The following is a 15,000-nucleotide window of genomic DNA, read 5'->3' on the forward strand; positions in this document are numbered from 1 at the left end:
TTTATTTCTTACTTTAATCATTGTCTCTTTACTTATGATTTGGTGTCACACAATTATCATTATTATTATTATTATTATTATTATTATTGTCATTATTTCCCCTCGTCACAGTTAGCTTACTTACGATTTGATGTCACGCAATTACGATCACTATTATTATTATTATTATTATTATTATTATTATTATTATTATTATTATCATTCTCAGACAGCTCCTCCTTCTCCTTCCGTTCCTCTCTGATTCGCTTCCGTTCTCGTCACGTTTATACATGTCAAGGGCGTGTGTGTGTGTCAGTGTGTACGTAATATTTTTTCTAACGATTCAATCACTTATGTTATTTTTTCTTTCATGTTCAAAAAAAAAAAAATGATTATAATATTCCGCTGTGTACCGCGAGAACCTAATTTGTTTATATATATTTTTTCCGTTTTACGTCGTCTATGAAAACCTTTGCGTCGTCTATGATTCTGTTGTATTGGCGCTGGTGTGACCATCCTCACTTCGAGCATATAGAGGTGTACGTAAATATGTCTTTTTCTTCCATAGGCACCCCATTGTTGTGTGCGTATGTGTGCGTATGTGTGTGTAGCTGCGAGGTGTGTGTACGTGTGTGTGTGTGTGTAGCTGTGAGGCGTGTGTTTGTGTGTACGTGAACATGGCTTTCCTTCCCTAAGCATCCCATTATTATTATTATTATGGTGTGTGTGTGTGTGTGTGTGTGTGTTTGTGGGTAGCATTGAGGTGTGTGTGTGTGTGTGTGTGTACATGTGTGTATAGCTGCGAGGCGTGTGTGTGTGTGTACGTGAACATGGCTTTCCTTCCCTAAGCATCCCATTATTATTATTATTATGGTGTGTGTGTGTGTGTGTGTGTGTGTGTGTGTGTGTGTAGGTTTGTGGGTAGCATTGAGGTGTGTGTGTGTGTGTGTGTGTGTGTGTGTGTGTGTGCGCGCGCGTGTGTGTTACGAGTCAAATTACATGATTTTTTCTTTTTTTTTCTTTCTCTTTCGCTTGGTTCTTTGAATTCCACATTGATTATTTTTTTGTGTGTGCGTGTGTGTGTGTGCGCGCTCCACCGAGACTCAACCGAAAGAACGGAGAGAAAAAAAAAAAGAAAAAAAATGCATTCGGAAAAAAAAAAGTCTTCTAGTTCGGCAGCGAGTCACAAATGAGAGAGAGAGAGAGAGAGAGAGAGAGAGAGAGAGCGCAAAAAAGATTACATAGTCGTGATTGTAATGATATAAATAAACAAATAAATATAGCTAGTTTAATATATATATTTTTTTTTCTCTTTTTTTTCTTAATTGCGTTAGTTCGTTAGTCAGTTGGTTAGTGTCGGTGTCCCCCCCACCCTACCCCCCTAACAACAACAACAATAACAACAACAACAAGAATAGCAATAGCAACAACTCTTAATTTCCTATACAATTACAACTATTATTATTATTATTATTATTATTATTATTGAATGTGGGTGTTTACAAGTGCTGTTTTCATCACCTCCACCTCCACCACCGTCAACACCACCACCACCACCACCACCACCACCTCCGCTAAATCGGTGTTTGTCCGTCGATTCCAATTCCAAGCGCGTTCTTCTGAATATTGTGTTTTAGATAGCGAAGGAAAAAAAAAAATATATATAGACAGACAGACAGTTCGCCGATGTTTGCAGCCCGAGAGACAAGACGTAAACAAGCTCAAACAAACGGACGAACGCATAAACTAACCGTGTGTGTGTGTGCGCGCGTGTGTTGACGTGAAGGGAAAAATTGTGTTCGTCTGAATAAGAAAGGAAATTGGAAAGCATGAGAGAGAGAGAGAGAGAAAATGAAAGAGAAGGAGGAGGAGGAGAGAAAAGAGAGAAAATAAGAAAATGAGAGAGAAAATGATTTGTTAAAGGAGGAGGAGGAGGAAGAAGGAGAGAAAGAGAGAGAGAGAGAGAGAGAGAGAGAGAGCAAAATTATAGAAGAAAGGAAGAAGAGGAAGAGGAAGAAGATAGAACGAGAGAGAGAGAGAGAGAGAGACTGATCGTAAACAAATTAAAAAACTTTAAGCTCGAGAGAGAGAGAGAGAGAGAGGATATCCGAATTACAAGTCTTCATACATAACAACCGGGGAACATCGCAAGAGGAGGAGGAGGGAAGAGAAGGTCATTGCATAGTGAGCCTTGACCCAGCCTGACCTGACCTTTTGACCCCCACCCACCACCCAGCCCCAAGATTGTTACGTCGGGAAATTAGTCCGTCGTCGAGAACCAGTGTTGCGTCAATGCGTGGAAGATGTGGAGAGAGAAGTGGAGGAAAAAGGAAGAGATGGAGGAGAGAGAGAGAGAGAGAGAGAGAGAGAGGGGGAGGGAAGGAGAGAGAGAGTGTATGTGTGTGTGTGTGTGTGTGCGCGTTGATGAGAGCAATACGTACACAGAAAGGAAGTTACGCACAGTGCAATATTAAAACAAATGAATGTAGACAGAGAGAAACATTGTCAAAGGAGGAAGGAAGGAAGGAAGGAGAAGAAGGAGAAGAAGAAGAAGAAGAGGAAGAAAATGCGATGAAAACAAAGAAGAAAATGTGAAAATTGTGAAGCAAGGAAGAGGCAGAAATTGTGATAAAGAACAGGAATTAAGGAAGAAAATGCAATAAATGAGAGGAGAAAGGAAGGAAGGAGGAGAAAGAAGAAGAAAATGTGATGAAAATAAAGAAGAAAAAGAAGAAAATGTGGTAATTGTAAAGCAAGGAAGAGGCAGAAATTATGATAAAGAACAGGAATTAAGGAAGAAAATGCAATAAATGAGAGGAGAAAGGAAGTGTGTGATGATGAAGATTAACAGGAAGACAAATTAAGAAGAAAAAGAAGGAAAATAATAATGATAAATAGTGGACATAGAAGGAAGAGGAAAGAAAGGAAGAGAAAATATATAAAAAAAACAATAATTAAAGAAAAGAAGAAGAAGATGAAGAAGAAGAAGGAGGAGGAGGAGGAGGAGGAAGACTGAGGGGCACACACACACACACACACACACACACACACACATACATACATACATACATACATACATACATACATACATACACACACATACACACATACATACATTTAAAAGACAGTATGTATATGCCTCCACCCATCCACCCCCAAATTCATGCCCCCCTCCACCCCTCCACTCCTCCACTCCCTCCCCCCCCCAGTGCCAGAAATGCCCCTCCCTCCCTCCCTCCTCCCACTTATTAAAATGGCACTTTGAAACAGCACTTATGTATATGGACTTAAGCAGTGCCGGTGTGTGTGTGTGTGTGTGTGTGTGTGTGTGTGTGTGTGTGTGTGTGTGTGTGTGTGTGTGTGTGTGTTCACTACCACCACCACCACCACCTCCTCCTCGATCTATCTGTGGCAACTCTGGACTAATTTATTACTATTATTATTATTATTATTATTATTATTATTGTGATTATCAAATTTTTTTTTCTCCTTATGATATGGTGTATGTATGTATGTATGTACGTATAATATAGTGTATGTATGTATGTATGTATATATGTAATTTTTGGGGTGGCGATGGACGTGTTTGGAACATGTTTGGAGGTATGGGGGGTAGGGAGGGGAGCGCACAAACACCCCCCCCTCTCTCTCTCTCGATATTTTTTTTTTCCCGTCGCCACCGCTGTGTGCGCGCGTGTGTGTGTAGGTAGCGTGCGTACATACATATAGCTGGTGTACACATTAGCTCATGTAGACAGACACCTCACTTTAGCCCCTCTGTGTGTGTGTGTGTGTGTGTGTGTGTGTGTGCAGGTTAGTGATGCTGGGTTCCTTACACACACACACACACACACACACGCACACGATCATTCACATCCTCAGACAGACAGACCAGACACCAGGCTAGGCTGGGGCGGCTTAGGGCGGCTGGCGGCTTAAATGGGGCAGCAGTGGCGGAGAGAGAGAGAGAGAGAGAGAGAGAGTCCGCTGTCTATTGTAAGCTTAAATCCTATGTTCACTCGCCTATAAGGAATTGGATCCTACTTGAAGGGATTGGAACTTGAGAGGAGGTTATGGAGAGAGAGAGAGAGAGAGAGAGAGAGAGAGAGAGAGAGAGAGAGAGAGAGAGAGAGTCCGGTGTCTATTGTAAGCTTAAATCCTATGTTCACTTCGCCTATAAGGAATTGGATCCTACTCAAAGGTATTGGAACTTGAGTGTAGGTTATGGAGAGAGAGAGAGAGAGAGAGTCCGGTGTCTATTGTAAGCTTAAATCCTATGTTCACTCGCCTATAAGGAATTGGATCCTACTTGAAGGTACTGGAACCTAAGCGGAGGTGGTGGCGGTGGTGCGCATATCGTGGTGTGTGTGTGTGTGTGTGTGTGTCGCCAGCGCTGATTATCATGTCATTATCGGGAAACCTCAGGATGTGTCGACTAAAATCGGACCACTCGTGTATGCGTGTGTGTGTGTGTGTGTGTGCGCCCCCATGTGTGTGTGTGCGTGTGCGTGGGCGGCAAACAAGTGCTGGTGTACATTGTGGACTACTTAGCCTAGGGTATAGCATAAGGAGCAGACCACCATGTTCTAAAGGATTTGTTTATTCAACCCAAACACTCGGAACACTGACGTCACTCGGTTAAAAACTATTATTATTATTACCATTATTTCTGTAGGCGGATGATTACACGGATGTCGGACGGATAGAACGGATGTCGGATGATGGCCGCAGCACACGATATACATTATACATATTTAAACCATGATATAATATGATAAATCAACCACATCACACCAAAACCACAAACATTATAATGAAAAAAAGCTTAAAAAAAATAATATTCCTTGCTTTAACTGTTAACAATAAACGTAATCAACTTTTGAGGAGGACGGCGAGAGGCTGTATTTTCTTACCATGGGGTCTGGGGGGAAGAGGAGGAGGAGGAGGAGGAGGAGGAAGAGGAAGAAGAAGGAGGAGGAGGAGGAGGAGGAAGGAGAACTCACATTGCTACCACCAACACTAGCAAAATTGTTCTACATCTTCTTACTGTGAGGCAGAGGAGGAGAGGAGGAGGAGGAGGAGGAAGAGGAGGAGGAGGAGGAGGAGGAGGAGGGAAAGCTCACATCGCTACCACCAACATAAAATCAATTCTAAATCTTTCTACTCTGAGGTTGAGAACGGAAAAATGAGGAAGAGGAGGAGGAGGAGGAAGAGGAAGAAGAGGAGGAGGAAGACTAGGAAGACCCTGCACCACCACCACCACCACTAACACCACCTCCAACACCACTAACACCACCCGTCACACCACCAAAATCCTTCTGCAGTTTTAATGCAACATGAAAATCCTCGTGCTCAAGAAGCTCAAATGCCGAGACCCACTGCCGGCACTCCTCGCACAGCACCACACTGCCCTCCTTGGCACTGGGCGGAGGTGGCGGTGTTGTGGCGGTGGTGGTGGTGGTGGTGGTGGTGTTCTTTGGGCGGTGTTGAAAGAACCGTAAAATACTGGTGGTGTTTGAAGTCCCATTTTTGGAGGTGAATTTCCGCTCTCTCTCTCTCTTCGATGTTCCTCCTCTCCCTCCCTGTCTCGCGCTCTCTCCCTCCCTTTCTCTCCCGTCTCCCTTCCTCTCCCTGTGCCTTGCTAGTTCCTCCTCCACCTCCTCCCTTAGGTTTTCAGGGAGGAGAGGGAGTAAGGACGAGTCTATGTTATCAAGATCTGGAAATATCTCCCTTACTGACACTCTCTCTCCCTCCCTTTCTCTCTCTCCCTCCCTCTTTCTCTCCGACTCTCCCTCCCTCTTTCTCTCCGTTTCCTCCACTCTCTCCTCTGTTTTTATCCCTGTTCTCTCCCTTCTCTCCTCCTCCTCTCTCTCTCCCTCCCTTCTCTCCTCCTCCTCCTCCTCCTCCTTTCCCTTCTTCCTCTTTCTCTCCATTTTCTCTCTCATCCTCCTCCTCTTCTCTCCGGTAATCTCTCTCATTCTCTCCAATTGTCTCTCCACCTCCCAGGAGCTGAAGAGTTCCTCCTCCTCCTCCTCTTCTTCTTCCTCCTCCTTGTTCTTCCTCCTCCTCTTCCTTATTTTGTTTTCCTTTTCTTCTTCTATTTTTCTTTTTATTCCTTCTTCTTCCTCTTCCTCCTCCTCCTCTTTCTCTTCTTCCATTTCATATTCTTCCTCCTCCTCCTCCTCCTCTTTCTCTTTCTCTTCTTCCATTTCATAATCTTCCTCCTCCTTCTTCTCCTCCTCCTCCTCCTCCTCCAGTCTTCCTCCCCTCCCTTCATCACCACCATCATCACCACCACCACCATCACCACCATCACCATCATCATCACCACCACCACCACCACCACCACCAATCTTCTTCCGCATGAAATTTCGGAAGAATGAATTGGTTGACCTTGCCTCCTGACCTCTTGGTGACCCCAAACTGACCTGGCTGGGGAAGGACACGCGACCTGACCTCACCCTGACCTTCCCAACGCCCCCATTGGTCAATTTGGTGGTGATTCTTGGTTGTGACTGGTTGATTCCTGCTTCCTGTGGTTGATTCTGGGGTTGTGATTGGCTCGCTCGCACCTCCTGAGGGTCTAATACGCTCATTCTGTCTTCTGATTGGCTCGCTCGCACCTCCTGAGGGTCTAATACGCTCATTCTGTCTTCTGATTGGCTCGCTCGCACCTCCTGAGGGTCTAATACGCTCATTCTGTCTTCTGATTGGCTCGCTCGCACCTCCTGAGGGTCTAATAGTCTCATTCTGTCTTCTGATTGGCTCGCTCGCACTTCCTGAGGTTGTGATATGCTTATTCTCTCTTCTGATTGGCTCGCTCGCACCTCCCTGGGTTCTGATTGGCTGTTTCCTGCATCCTGGAGTTCAATTTGGCTCTGTGTCTCTTCCTGAGGTTGTGATTGGCTCGTTCGCACTTCCTGAGGTTGTAATCGCTTCATTCTCTCTTCTGATTGGCTCGTTCCCACTTCCTGAGCTTGTGATTGGGTGGTTGAGGCTTCTAAGAGGTCAGGGTGAGCCTCCTCTTCCTCCTCCTTTCTCCTCTTGCTTACTGAAGAGGAGGAGGAGGAGGAAGAAGAGGAAGAGAAATAAGAACTGATGGAGGGAACTTTCGGAGAGGAAGGAGGAGGAAACGGAGGAAGAAAGGTGGAGGAGGAAGAGGAGGAGGAGAGCTTGAAGGAGGAACGGATGGAGGAGGAGGAGGAGGAGGAAGGTATAGAAGAACCAGCTATCTTAGAAGAGGAGGAGGAGGAGGAAGATACGGAAGTGCGGGAAGTCTTACTAAAAAAGGAAGAAGAACAAGAGGAGGAGGAGGAGGAGGAGGAAGAGGAGTGCCTAGGGGTGCCGGGAGGGGGGGGCGTGGAGGCACCCTGCTTGGCCTGGGCGTGTCTGAACATGTCTTGAATATTCGCCGACCCTTGACCTCCAGTGTCCCGGAACTTGCCCGCTGAGAGACTGATGTGCTTGATGCCCGGCGACCTGTGGACGGGGTGAGTACATTAGCGGGCAGTAGTAGTGGTGTAGATAGATAGATAGATAGATAGATAGATAGATAGATAGATAGATAGATAGATGAAAACACACACACATAGACAGATATTAAAATGAAAATATACACACACACACACACACACACACACACACACACACACACACACACACAGATAGATATTAAAATGAAAATATATACACACACACACACACACACACACACACACACACACACAGATAGATAGATATTAAAATGAAAACACACACACACACAGATAGATATAAAAATGAAAACACACACACACACACACACACACACACACAAACTATTTGGAAAAACCTACAGGATGATGCAAAATCTAAGGGTACCATTCCACTATATGAACAAAGAAAAGATGAATTAAATGATAACAACACTGATCAGACCAAAACTCTAATATGCTGCAGTCATGTGGTCACCTCACAAAAAGAAGGACATTTGAAAGTTGGAAAGGATACAGAGAATTGCAACTAAAATGGTCCCAGAACTCGACTATGACATATGAAGACAGATTGAAGGAGACGGACTTGACGACACCGGAACAAAGAAGGGAGAGAGATCTGATCACGCAGAATAAGTTTGTAAATAAGTCCGATGAGGCGGATAGAGATGATTCCTTTACTGCGAGGATGTGGGGGCTGAGAGGACATGGGAAGAAACTTAACCCGGTAGCATCAGGGATCATGTATCTTACTGGTCCCTCCAAGCGAGAAAAATGAGAAAAAATCACCCCTCACACAAACCATTTCATAATACATATCAAAGCATTTGTGATCAGATTATGTGTCATCTATTTTTTGGGGTTTATATCATGGCACAAATTTGGCCCGTCGCTGCTACACGGTAAAGCCACAAATTTGGCCCGTCGCTGCTACATGGTAAAGCCACAAATTTGGGCCCGTCGCTGCTACACGGTAAAGCCACAAATTTGGCCCGTTGCTGCTACATGGTAAAGCCACAAATTTGGCCCATCGCTGCTACATGGTAAAGCCACAAATTTGGCCCATCGCTGCTACACGGTAAAGCCACAAATTTGACCCCTCGCTGCTACCGGGTTAATAAAGGAACCTGTTTGAGTGACCTGAAGGAGTATAGTTTTCCACATAGAAGTATTAACACGTGGAGCAGCTTGCGGGAAGAGATAGTGGAGGCGAGCAGTGTCCACCACATGAAGGAAAGGCTCCATCAATGTAGAGAAGGAGACCGGACTATTAGAGCTTACCTTAGGCCCGGTAGACTACAAATAGCTAATCACACACACACACACACACACACACACACACACATACCAAACACCATCATCCACAGAGGCAGCCGCGTTGGTATGCTTGAACAGGGCCAAGGCAACTCGTGCAATCCGCTGGGCATCCACGGAGGGCAGCGGACAGGAGCGGGTGAGTGAAGCAACCCGCTCCTCACCCTCCAGACGCACGCTGACGGTCAGGGTCTGGGCGCACCGCTTGTTGGCAGCCTCGTCAGCCGTCAAGCGCTCGGAAAGTTCCTCGGCCAGGCTTAAGGTCCACTTCTGTACCTGAGAGAGAGAGAGAGAGAGAGAGAGAGAGAGAGAGAGAGAGAGAGACTGTTATTATGGCTTATGGTCAAACACACACACACACACACACACACAAACACACCAAAAAAATAATACTAAAAAAAAAATTTGACCGACCCCATACCAGCCTACCTTCTCTGGGGTGTCAAGCGTCTCCCGGCCCTGGAAGTTCTTGCTGCAGCCGATGCTCTTTGCCAGCTGCCGCGCCGAGACTGCCTCCGAGTCTATGCCGCGCCCCAGACAGTGTAACCAGTGCCTAGGAGGGGGTAGTAGTAGTAGTAGTAGTAGTAGTAGTAGTAGTAGTAGTAGTAGTAGGAGGAGGAGGAGGAGAGAAAGAAAAAGATTGAAAAAAATAAAAAGATGAATTGCTTTTATAATTGACAATCTCTCTCTCTCTTTCTCTCTCTCCCTTCCTCCTTCCTTTCCCTCTCCTTCCTTCCTCCTTCCTTTCCCTCTCCTTCCTTCCTCCTTCCTTTCCCTCTCCTTCCTTCCTCCTTTCTCTCTCTCCCTTCCTTCCCTCCCTTCCCTCCATCTCTCTCCCCTTCCTTTCCTTCCCTTCCCTTCCCTTCCCTCCCTTCCCTTCCTTCCCTCCATCTCTCCCCTTCCCTTCCCTCCCTTCCCTCCTTCCACCCAAACACTCACGCAGTCTTGTGGTCATACAGCGCTCGTAACCTCCCCTGGGGCACCCTAGAGAGGTCCCCCATGGTCACACAGCTCAGGTGGGTGGTCAAGGAGTCCCCCAGCTTCCCCCCAAGGTTGCGCACTTTCCCCAGGGGCATCTGATCCCATAGTTTTGCCACCTCCCCCTGGGGCAATATGGTCTGTTGATTAGGCTTGTGTAGACCGCAGGAGAGCTTGGCCAGCATCTGTGAGGAGGGAGAGAGAGAGATGAGGGAGGGAGGGAGAGAGAGGGAGGGAGGGAGGGAGAGAGAGAGAGGTGGAGAGAGAGGAACAGAGAGAGAGAGAGAGAGAGAGAGAGAGAGAGAAAAATTAAAATAGGAAGAGAGACAGAGAGAGAGAGAGAGAGAGAGAGAGAGAGAGAGAATGAAGAAAGGTCAACATCAACATCAATGACCTGACCTTATTATGAGCGACACTAGTAGAGAAAGAGATTGAAAGAAAGAAAAAAGGTCAACATCAACATCAATGACCTGACCTTTACTGACATTATGAGCGACACCAGTAGAGAGAGAGAATGAATGAAAGAAAAAAGGTCAACATCAACATCAATGACCTGACCTTTACTGACCTTATTATGAGCGACACCAGTAGAGAAAAAGAGAGAGAGAGAGATTGAAAGAAAGAAAAAAGGTCAACATCAACATCAATGACCTGACCTTTACTGACCTTATTATGAGCGATGCCGGCGGAACACTTAAAGCCCGTCCGCACCAAAACCGCGCGTCGCATCTCCTCGCAAATGACCGCCCCCATAGCCAGCCTGAGGTCATCCGGGGTGCTCGAACGGCCCATCGCATCCTCCTCCTCCTCCTCTTCCTCTTCTTCTTCCGTCTTCCTCCTCCTCTTCTTGTATAGAGTTGCAAGCCATTTTCTTAAGCCCTCTTCCCTCTCGTCTGAATTGAAAGTAGATGGGTTAGTGTGTGTCTGTCTATCTATCTGTCTATTACTGTCTATTATCTATCTTCTTACTCTCCTCTATCTCTTTCTCTCTCTTCTTCAATCTATTTTCTTCCTTTTCTTCTTCCTCTGTCTATCAAATCTATTTTCAACTCCTCCTACTACTACTACTACTACTACTACTACTACTACTGTGACCTGACCTTTGGCATCATCCGTAAGGTCACCACTCTGCCCAACGACCCAGGTGGATGGCAAGGCTTCGACAGCGACCTCACTGACCTCACCCGCCCCCTCAGCCGCCAGCCGCTGGGTCGCAACACTCGTGAGGTCAAGATACGCTTCGTCTATACTCGCGCGTTCGATGCAGTCGCAGAAGTCCGCCAGTACGTCAAGAACCTCCTTGCCGGCGTCGCGGTATCTATAGTTTTGGGGAAGGTTAAGTATATATGCATTAGGATTCCACTCAACCACTCTATCATCCACTCAGCCACTAAATCTGTCATCCACTCACTTGGTCAGGTCCGCCTTGCCGCGACTCACAGGAACGGTCACTAAGTTGACATCGCGACACCTCTCTCTTGCCTGGTCGCCGCGCATCCCTCGCTTGACCCCAAACGCCCTCGCCTCATAGTTGACAGCGATGATCCTTTGGGGGCGGGGGTGAGAGAGAAAAGGAGTGGTATTAGGTTAGGAGAGAGGAAGAGGAGGAGGAAGAAGAGGGAGGAGGAGGAGGAGGAGGACATTTTAGGTTAAGGTAGAGAGGAGGAGGAAGGAGGAGGAGGAAATTTTAGGTTAGGGTAGAGATTGAGGAGGAAGAGGAGGAGGAGGAGGAGGAGGAGGAAGAAGAAGGAGGAGGAGATTTTAGGTTAGGGTAGAGAGGAGGAAGAAGGAGGAGGAGGAGATTTTAGGTTAGGGTAGAGATCGAGAAGGAAGGGGAGGAGGAGGAGGAAGAGGAGGAGGAAGAAGAAGGAGGAGGAGATTTTAGGTTAGGGTAGAGAGGAGGAAGAAGGAGGAGGAGATTTTAGGTTAGGGCAGAGAGGAGGAAGAGGAGGAGGAGGAGGGGGAGGAGGAGGGAGAGGAACAGATATAGGGTAACACACACACACACACACACACACACACACACACACACACACACACACACTCACCCGCCGCCCATCCACTGGTTATACTGGACAACAGCCGCCGGTTTGCCTCGGATGTCCGGTCGATCGCGCTCCTCAACTTGCACGTAGAAGCAATCCATGTCAACCAAAGCAACCACTCGGCCTGTCATGGTAGAGTCGGTGGTGGTGGTGGTAGTGGGGTTCTTCTTCTTCTTCTTCTTCTTCTTCTTCTTGGTCTTCTCGGTCCTATGATGGAAGAATATTAGAGTGTATTAAATAACGTAAAATGCAATGACTGTTTATTGTAATATGTAATACTGCTATTTTCCTTCCTTCTTTCCTTCCATTGGTCAGGAGAAGGAGAAGAAGGAGGGTATGAGGAAGGAGGAGGAGGAGGAGGGTAAGAGGAAGGAGGAGGAGGAGGAAGGACTCTAAAGCCTTAATTGTGATGTGGTGTAATCCTAGCAAGCAATTATCCTTCCCTTCCTTCCTTCCTTACATTGATCCAAGGAGAAGGAGAAGAAGGAGGAGGAGGATAAGGATAGTCTAAAGCCATTATCGTAAGGTGACGTAATCCTTGCATCGTATATATCCTCCTCCTTCCTTCCTTCCATTGACCTAAGGAGAAGGATGAGAGGAAGAAGGAGGAGGATAAGAAGGAGGAGGGTAAGAGGAAGGAGGAGGAGGATAAGGATGGTCTAAAGCAATTATCGTAAGGTGACGTAATCCTAGCATCGTATATATACTGTTTCCTTCCTTCCTTCCTTCCATAACGATCCAAACCATCCTACAAACACCACACAGATGACCCCAAAGAGTCCTTCACTAGCTGACCTCACCCTAGCAAGCCATGACCTCCCTCCCTTGACCCTTCCCCTCTCAGCCTCTCCTCTGCCACCCTCTTATTTGCTTCTCCATTAATTATTTACTGTATTTTTAAGCTCAATAGCAAGGGAAAATAACTACCTGGCCCGTGTTATCCTCCTGCAGCCGTGAGAGGTCCAGGAATGTTGTTATTACTATTATTATCGATATTATTCAACACTTCAGGATTGGCGGGGAATTTTTTTGTTATCTTGATCTTGATCTTGATGTCACAGGTGGCTCGGGATTTCTCCCCAGCCAGGCCTTTGTATCGGCAGCTCCTGTGAAAAGAAAACAAAAACATGCGGGAAGTCAATGTTCTCGGGGCAAGATATCATTCCCTACATCTTTCACGCCACATGCCCTCCAAGAACTCTTTCACTGCCTCAATCACTCGTCCACTCGTCTCTCCACTGAGCCCCAGCAGCAGCACCATCCACTCCCTTCCAGTCCTCCCGTTTACTCCACGTCCCATCTCGCTCAAAAACACATGCATCATCTTCGTTCTCTCCCTGTCATACTTCTTGCATTCCAGCACTACATGCTGCACAGTCTCGTCCACACCCCTATCACACATCTGGCATACTTTGCTGCGGGACTCAGACCATCTATAGTTCCTTGCATTCACATCCAGACACTGCGCTCTAGCACGGAAAAGATCACCTCCCAGGCTTCCCTCATACCACACCTCACACTTTGGGGCCTCTTTCTCCCTATACCAGTCGAGAGTTTCCTTTCTTTCCATCTCATTCTTCCACTTGCTCAATCCCTCATCTTTAACTGCCATATCTATCACATTCTTCCACTTTCTTACATCCCACTCAAACCCCTCTCCATTTCTGTTTGTTATTCTCCATTCAAACACATTTTGTCTATCTTCAAAGGGTCGGTACACCCACCTACTTAGCATAACATTCCTGTCTATCATTCATCCACATTTATTCGCCCATTTGCCATATCTCTTATACTCCACAAGTATACTTTCCTTGCTAATCTTGCATCCTCCATTTGTTCCAGTCTCACTTTATATCTCAAGGTTGCCTTTACTAGTCTTTCCCTAAACGTGCTCCATCCCATGTCCCCCCTAAGAGCCTCTACTGCTGCAAACCTTGGTGCATTCAGTGCCATTCTTGCTACCCTATTCTGCCCCACTTCCAATTTTTCTATCTCACTGTCATTCCATGTCATCACATCCATTCCATACATAATGCTCGGGACAGCCACACTCTTCCAAACCTCACGGATGACATCATACTTGCTCGCTCTCATCCTCGCTGCACTCCCTAAACGGCCTACCCACTGGTTTGCCATACTTATCTTTACATTCTTGGCCCTGCCGCATCCATTTACCTCCATCCACACCCCTAGATACTTGTATTCTTCCGTCTGTTCCAACTCATCCCCTTCCAGTCTCCAAGTTGTTTCTCTCTCATCCTCTGACCTATTCACTATCATTACTTTGCTCTTCTCACTACTGAACCTAACCCCAAAATCCCTTCCATAACCCCCTACCACATCTAGGAGACTCTGTAGTTCTTCAGCAGACTCACTCATAACCACCACATCATCCGCATACAACAACACACATACTTTATCCTCTCCAATTCTCACTCCTGCATTCATTCTCCTCATTCTGACTGTTCGGTCTTGGTCTCGGTCTTGGGTTTCTGCCTCTTGAACGGAACACTAATATGTCTCCTGGCCTTATATATATCCCCTCCATTAATTATTTAGTCTGAATGGGTACTGGGGGCCGTGTTTACATTATTTTAAGTGCCATAGGAGTGCCAGGATGAAGATTAGTGCCAGAATTATGTGTTTTCCATCCCTGCATCAGCTGTTAGGGGTATATCAGCTGGGGAGAATGGGTACTGGGAGCTGTGTTTACATTATTTTAAGTGCCATAGAAGTGCCAGGATGAAGGTTAGTGCCAGAGTTATGTGTTTTCTATCCCTATATAAGCTGTTAGGGACATATTAGCAAAGTAGAGGAAGTCTGGGTACTGGGGCACGGGCTGGGGTACCTCAGGGCGAGAATGGGTACTGGGGGCCATATTTATAATAGTTTAAGTGCCATAGGAGTGCCAGGATGAAGGTTAGTGCCAGAATTATGTGTTTTCCATCCCTATATCTGCTGTTAGGGGCATATTACTTGGGTAGAGGAAGTCTGGGTACTGGGGCACGGGCTGGGGTACCTCAGGGCGAGAATGGGTACTGGGGGCCATATTTATAATAGTTTAAGTGCCATAGGAGTGCCAGGATGAAGGTTAGTGCCTGAATTATGTGTTTTCCATCCCTATATCTGCTGTTAGGGGCATATTAGCTGGGTAGGGGAAGTCTGGGTACTGGGGCACGGGCTGGGGTACCTCAGGGCGAGAATGGGTACTG

The 15,000-nt window shown here is 46.5% G+C and overlaps 2 protein-coding genes and 1 long non-coding RNA gene across 4 annotated transcripts in view; 1 reads left to right on the plus strand and 2 right to left on the minus strand.

Annotated features, from left to right (window-relative positions):
- Positions 1–4,860, plus strand: part of LOC126984388 (uncharacterized) — a 5,301-nt gene extending 441 nt beyond the window's left edge. The window contains exons 1-2 of one of the 2 annotated variants that reach the window (XR_007736618.1): positions 1–727; positions 893–4,860. The exon at positions 1–727 is cut by the window's left edge and continues 441 nt beyond it. This is a non-coding gene — a long non-coding RNA (uncharacterized LOC126984388). The remainder of the gene's footprint in view (positions 728–892) is intronic. The other variant, XR_007736619.1, reaches the window with a different exon arrangement.
- Positions 1,036–6,200, minus strand: LOC126984387 (cilia- and flagella-associated protein 251-like). The gene is made up of 2 exons (XM_050838019.1): positions 4,149–6,200; positions 1,036–3,997 (listed from the first exon to the last, which is right to left on the minus strand). Exon 1 carries the CDS (start codon positions 6,186–6,188, stop codon positions 5,214–5,216), a length of 975 nt encoding a protein of 324 aa, XP_050693976.1. The 5' UTR covers positions 6,189–6,200; the 3' UTR covers positions 1,036–3,997; positions 4,149–5,213.
- An 81-nt stretch (positions 6,201–6,281) lies between these two features.
- On the minus strand, positions 6,282–14,249 carry LOC126984386 (DNA polymerase eta-like; the record flags this gene model as incomplete). The annotated part of the gene is made up of 10 exons (XM_050838018.1): positions 12,716–14,249; positions 11,792–11,995; positions 11,155–11,289; positions 10,844–11,061; positions 10,410–10,636; positions 9,705–9,928; positions 9,195–9,318; positions 8,800–9,041; positions 6,807–7,458; positions 6,282–6,653 (listed from the first exon to the last, which is right to left on the minus strand). Coding segments are annotated over exons 2-10 (2,322 nt in total), but the record flags the coding sequence as incomplete, so codon positions are not given.
- Between the last annotated feature and the right edge of the window lie 751 nt (positions 14,250–15,000).

The sequence above is a fragment of the Eriocheir sinensis genome, chromosome 57 (genome assembly GCF_024679095.1).
Source record: "Eriocheir sinensis breed Jianghai 21 chromosome 57, ASM2467909v1, whole genome shotgun sequence".
Lineage (NCBI taxonomy): Eukaryota > Metazoa > Arthropoda > Malacostraca > Decapoda > Varunidae > Eriocheir > Eriocheir sinensis.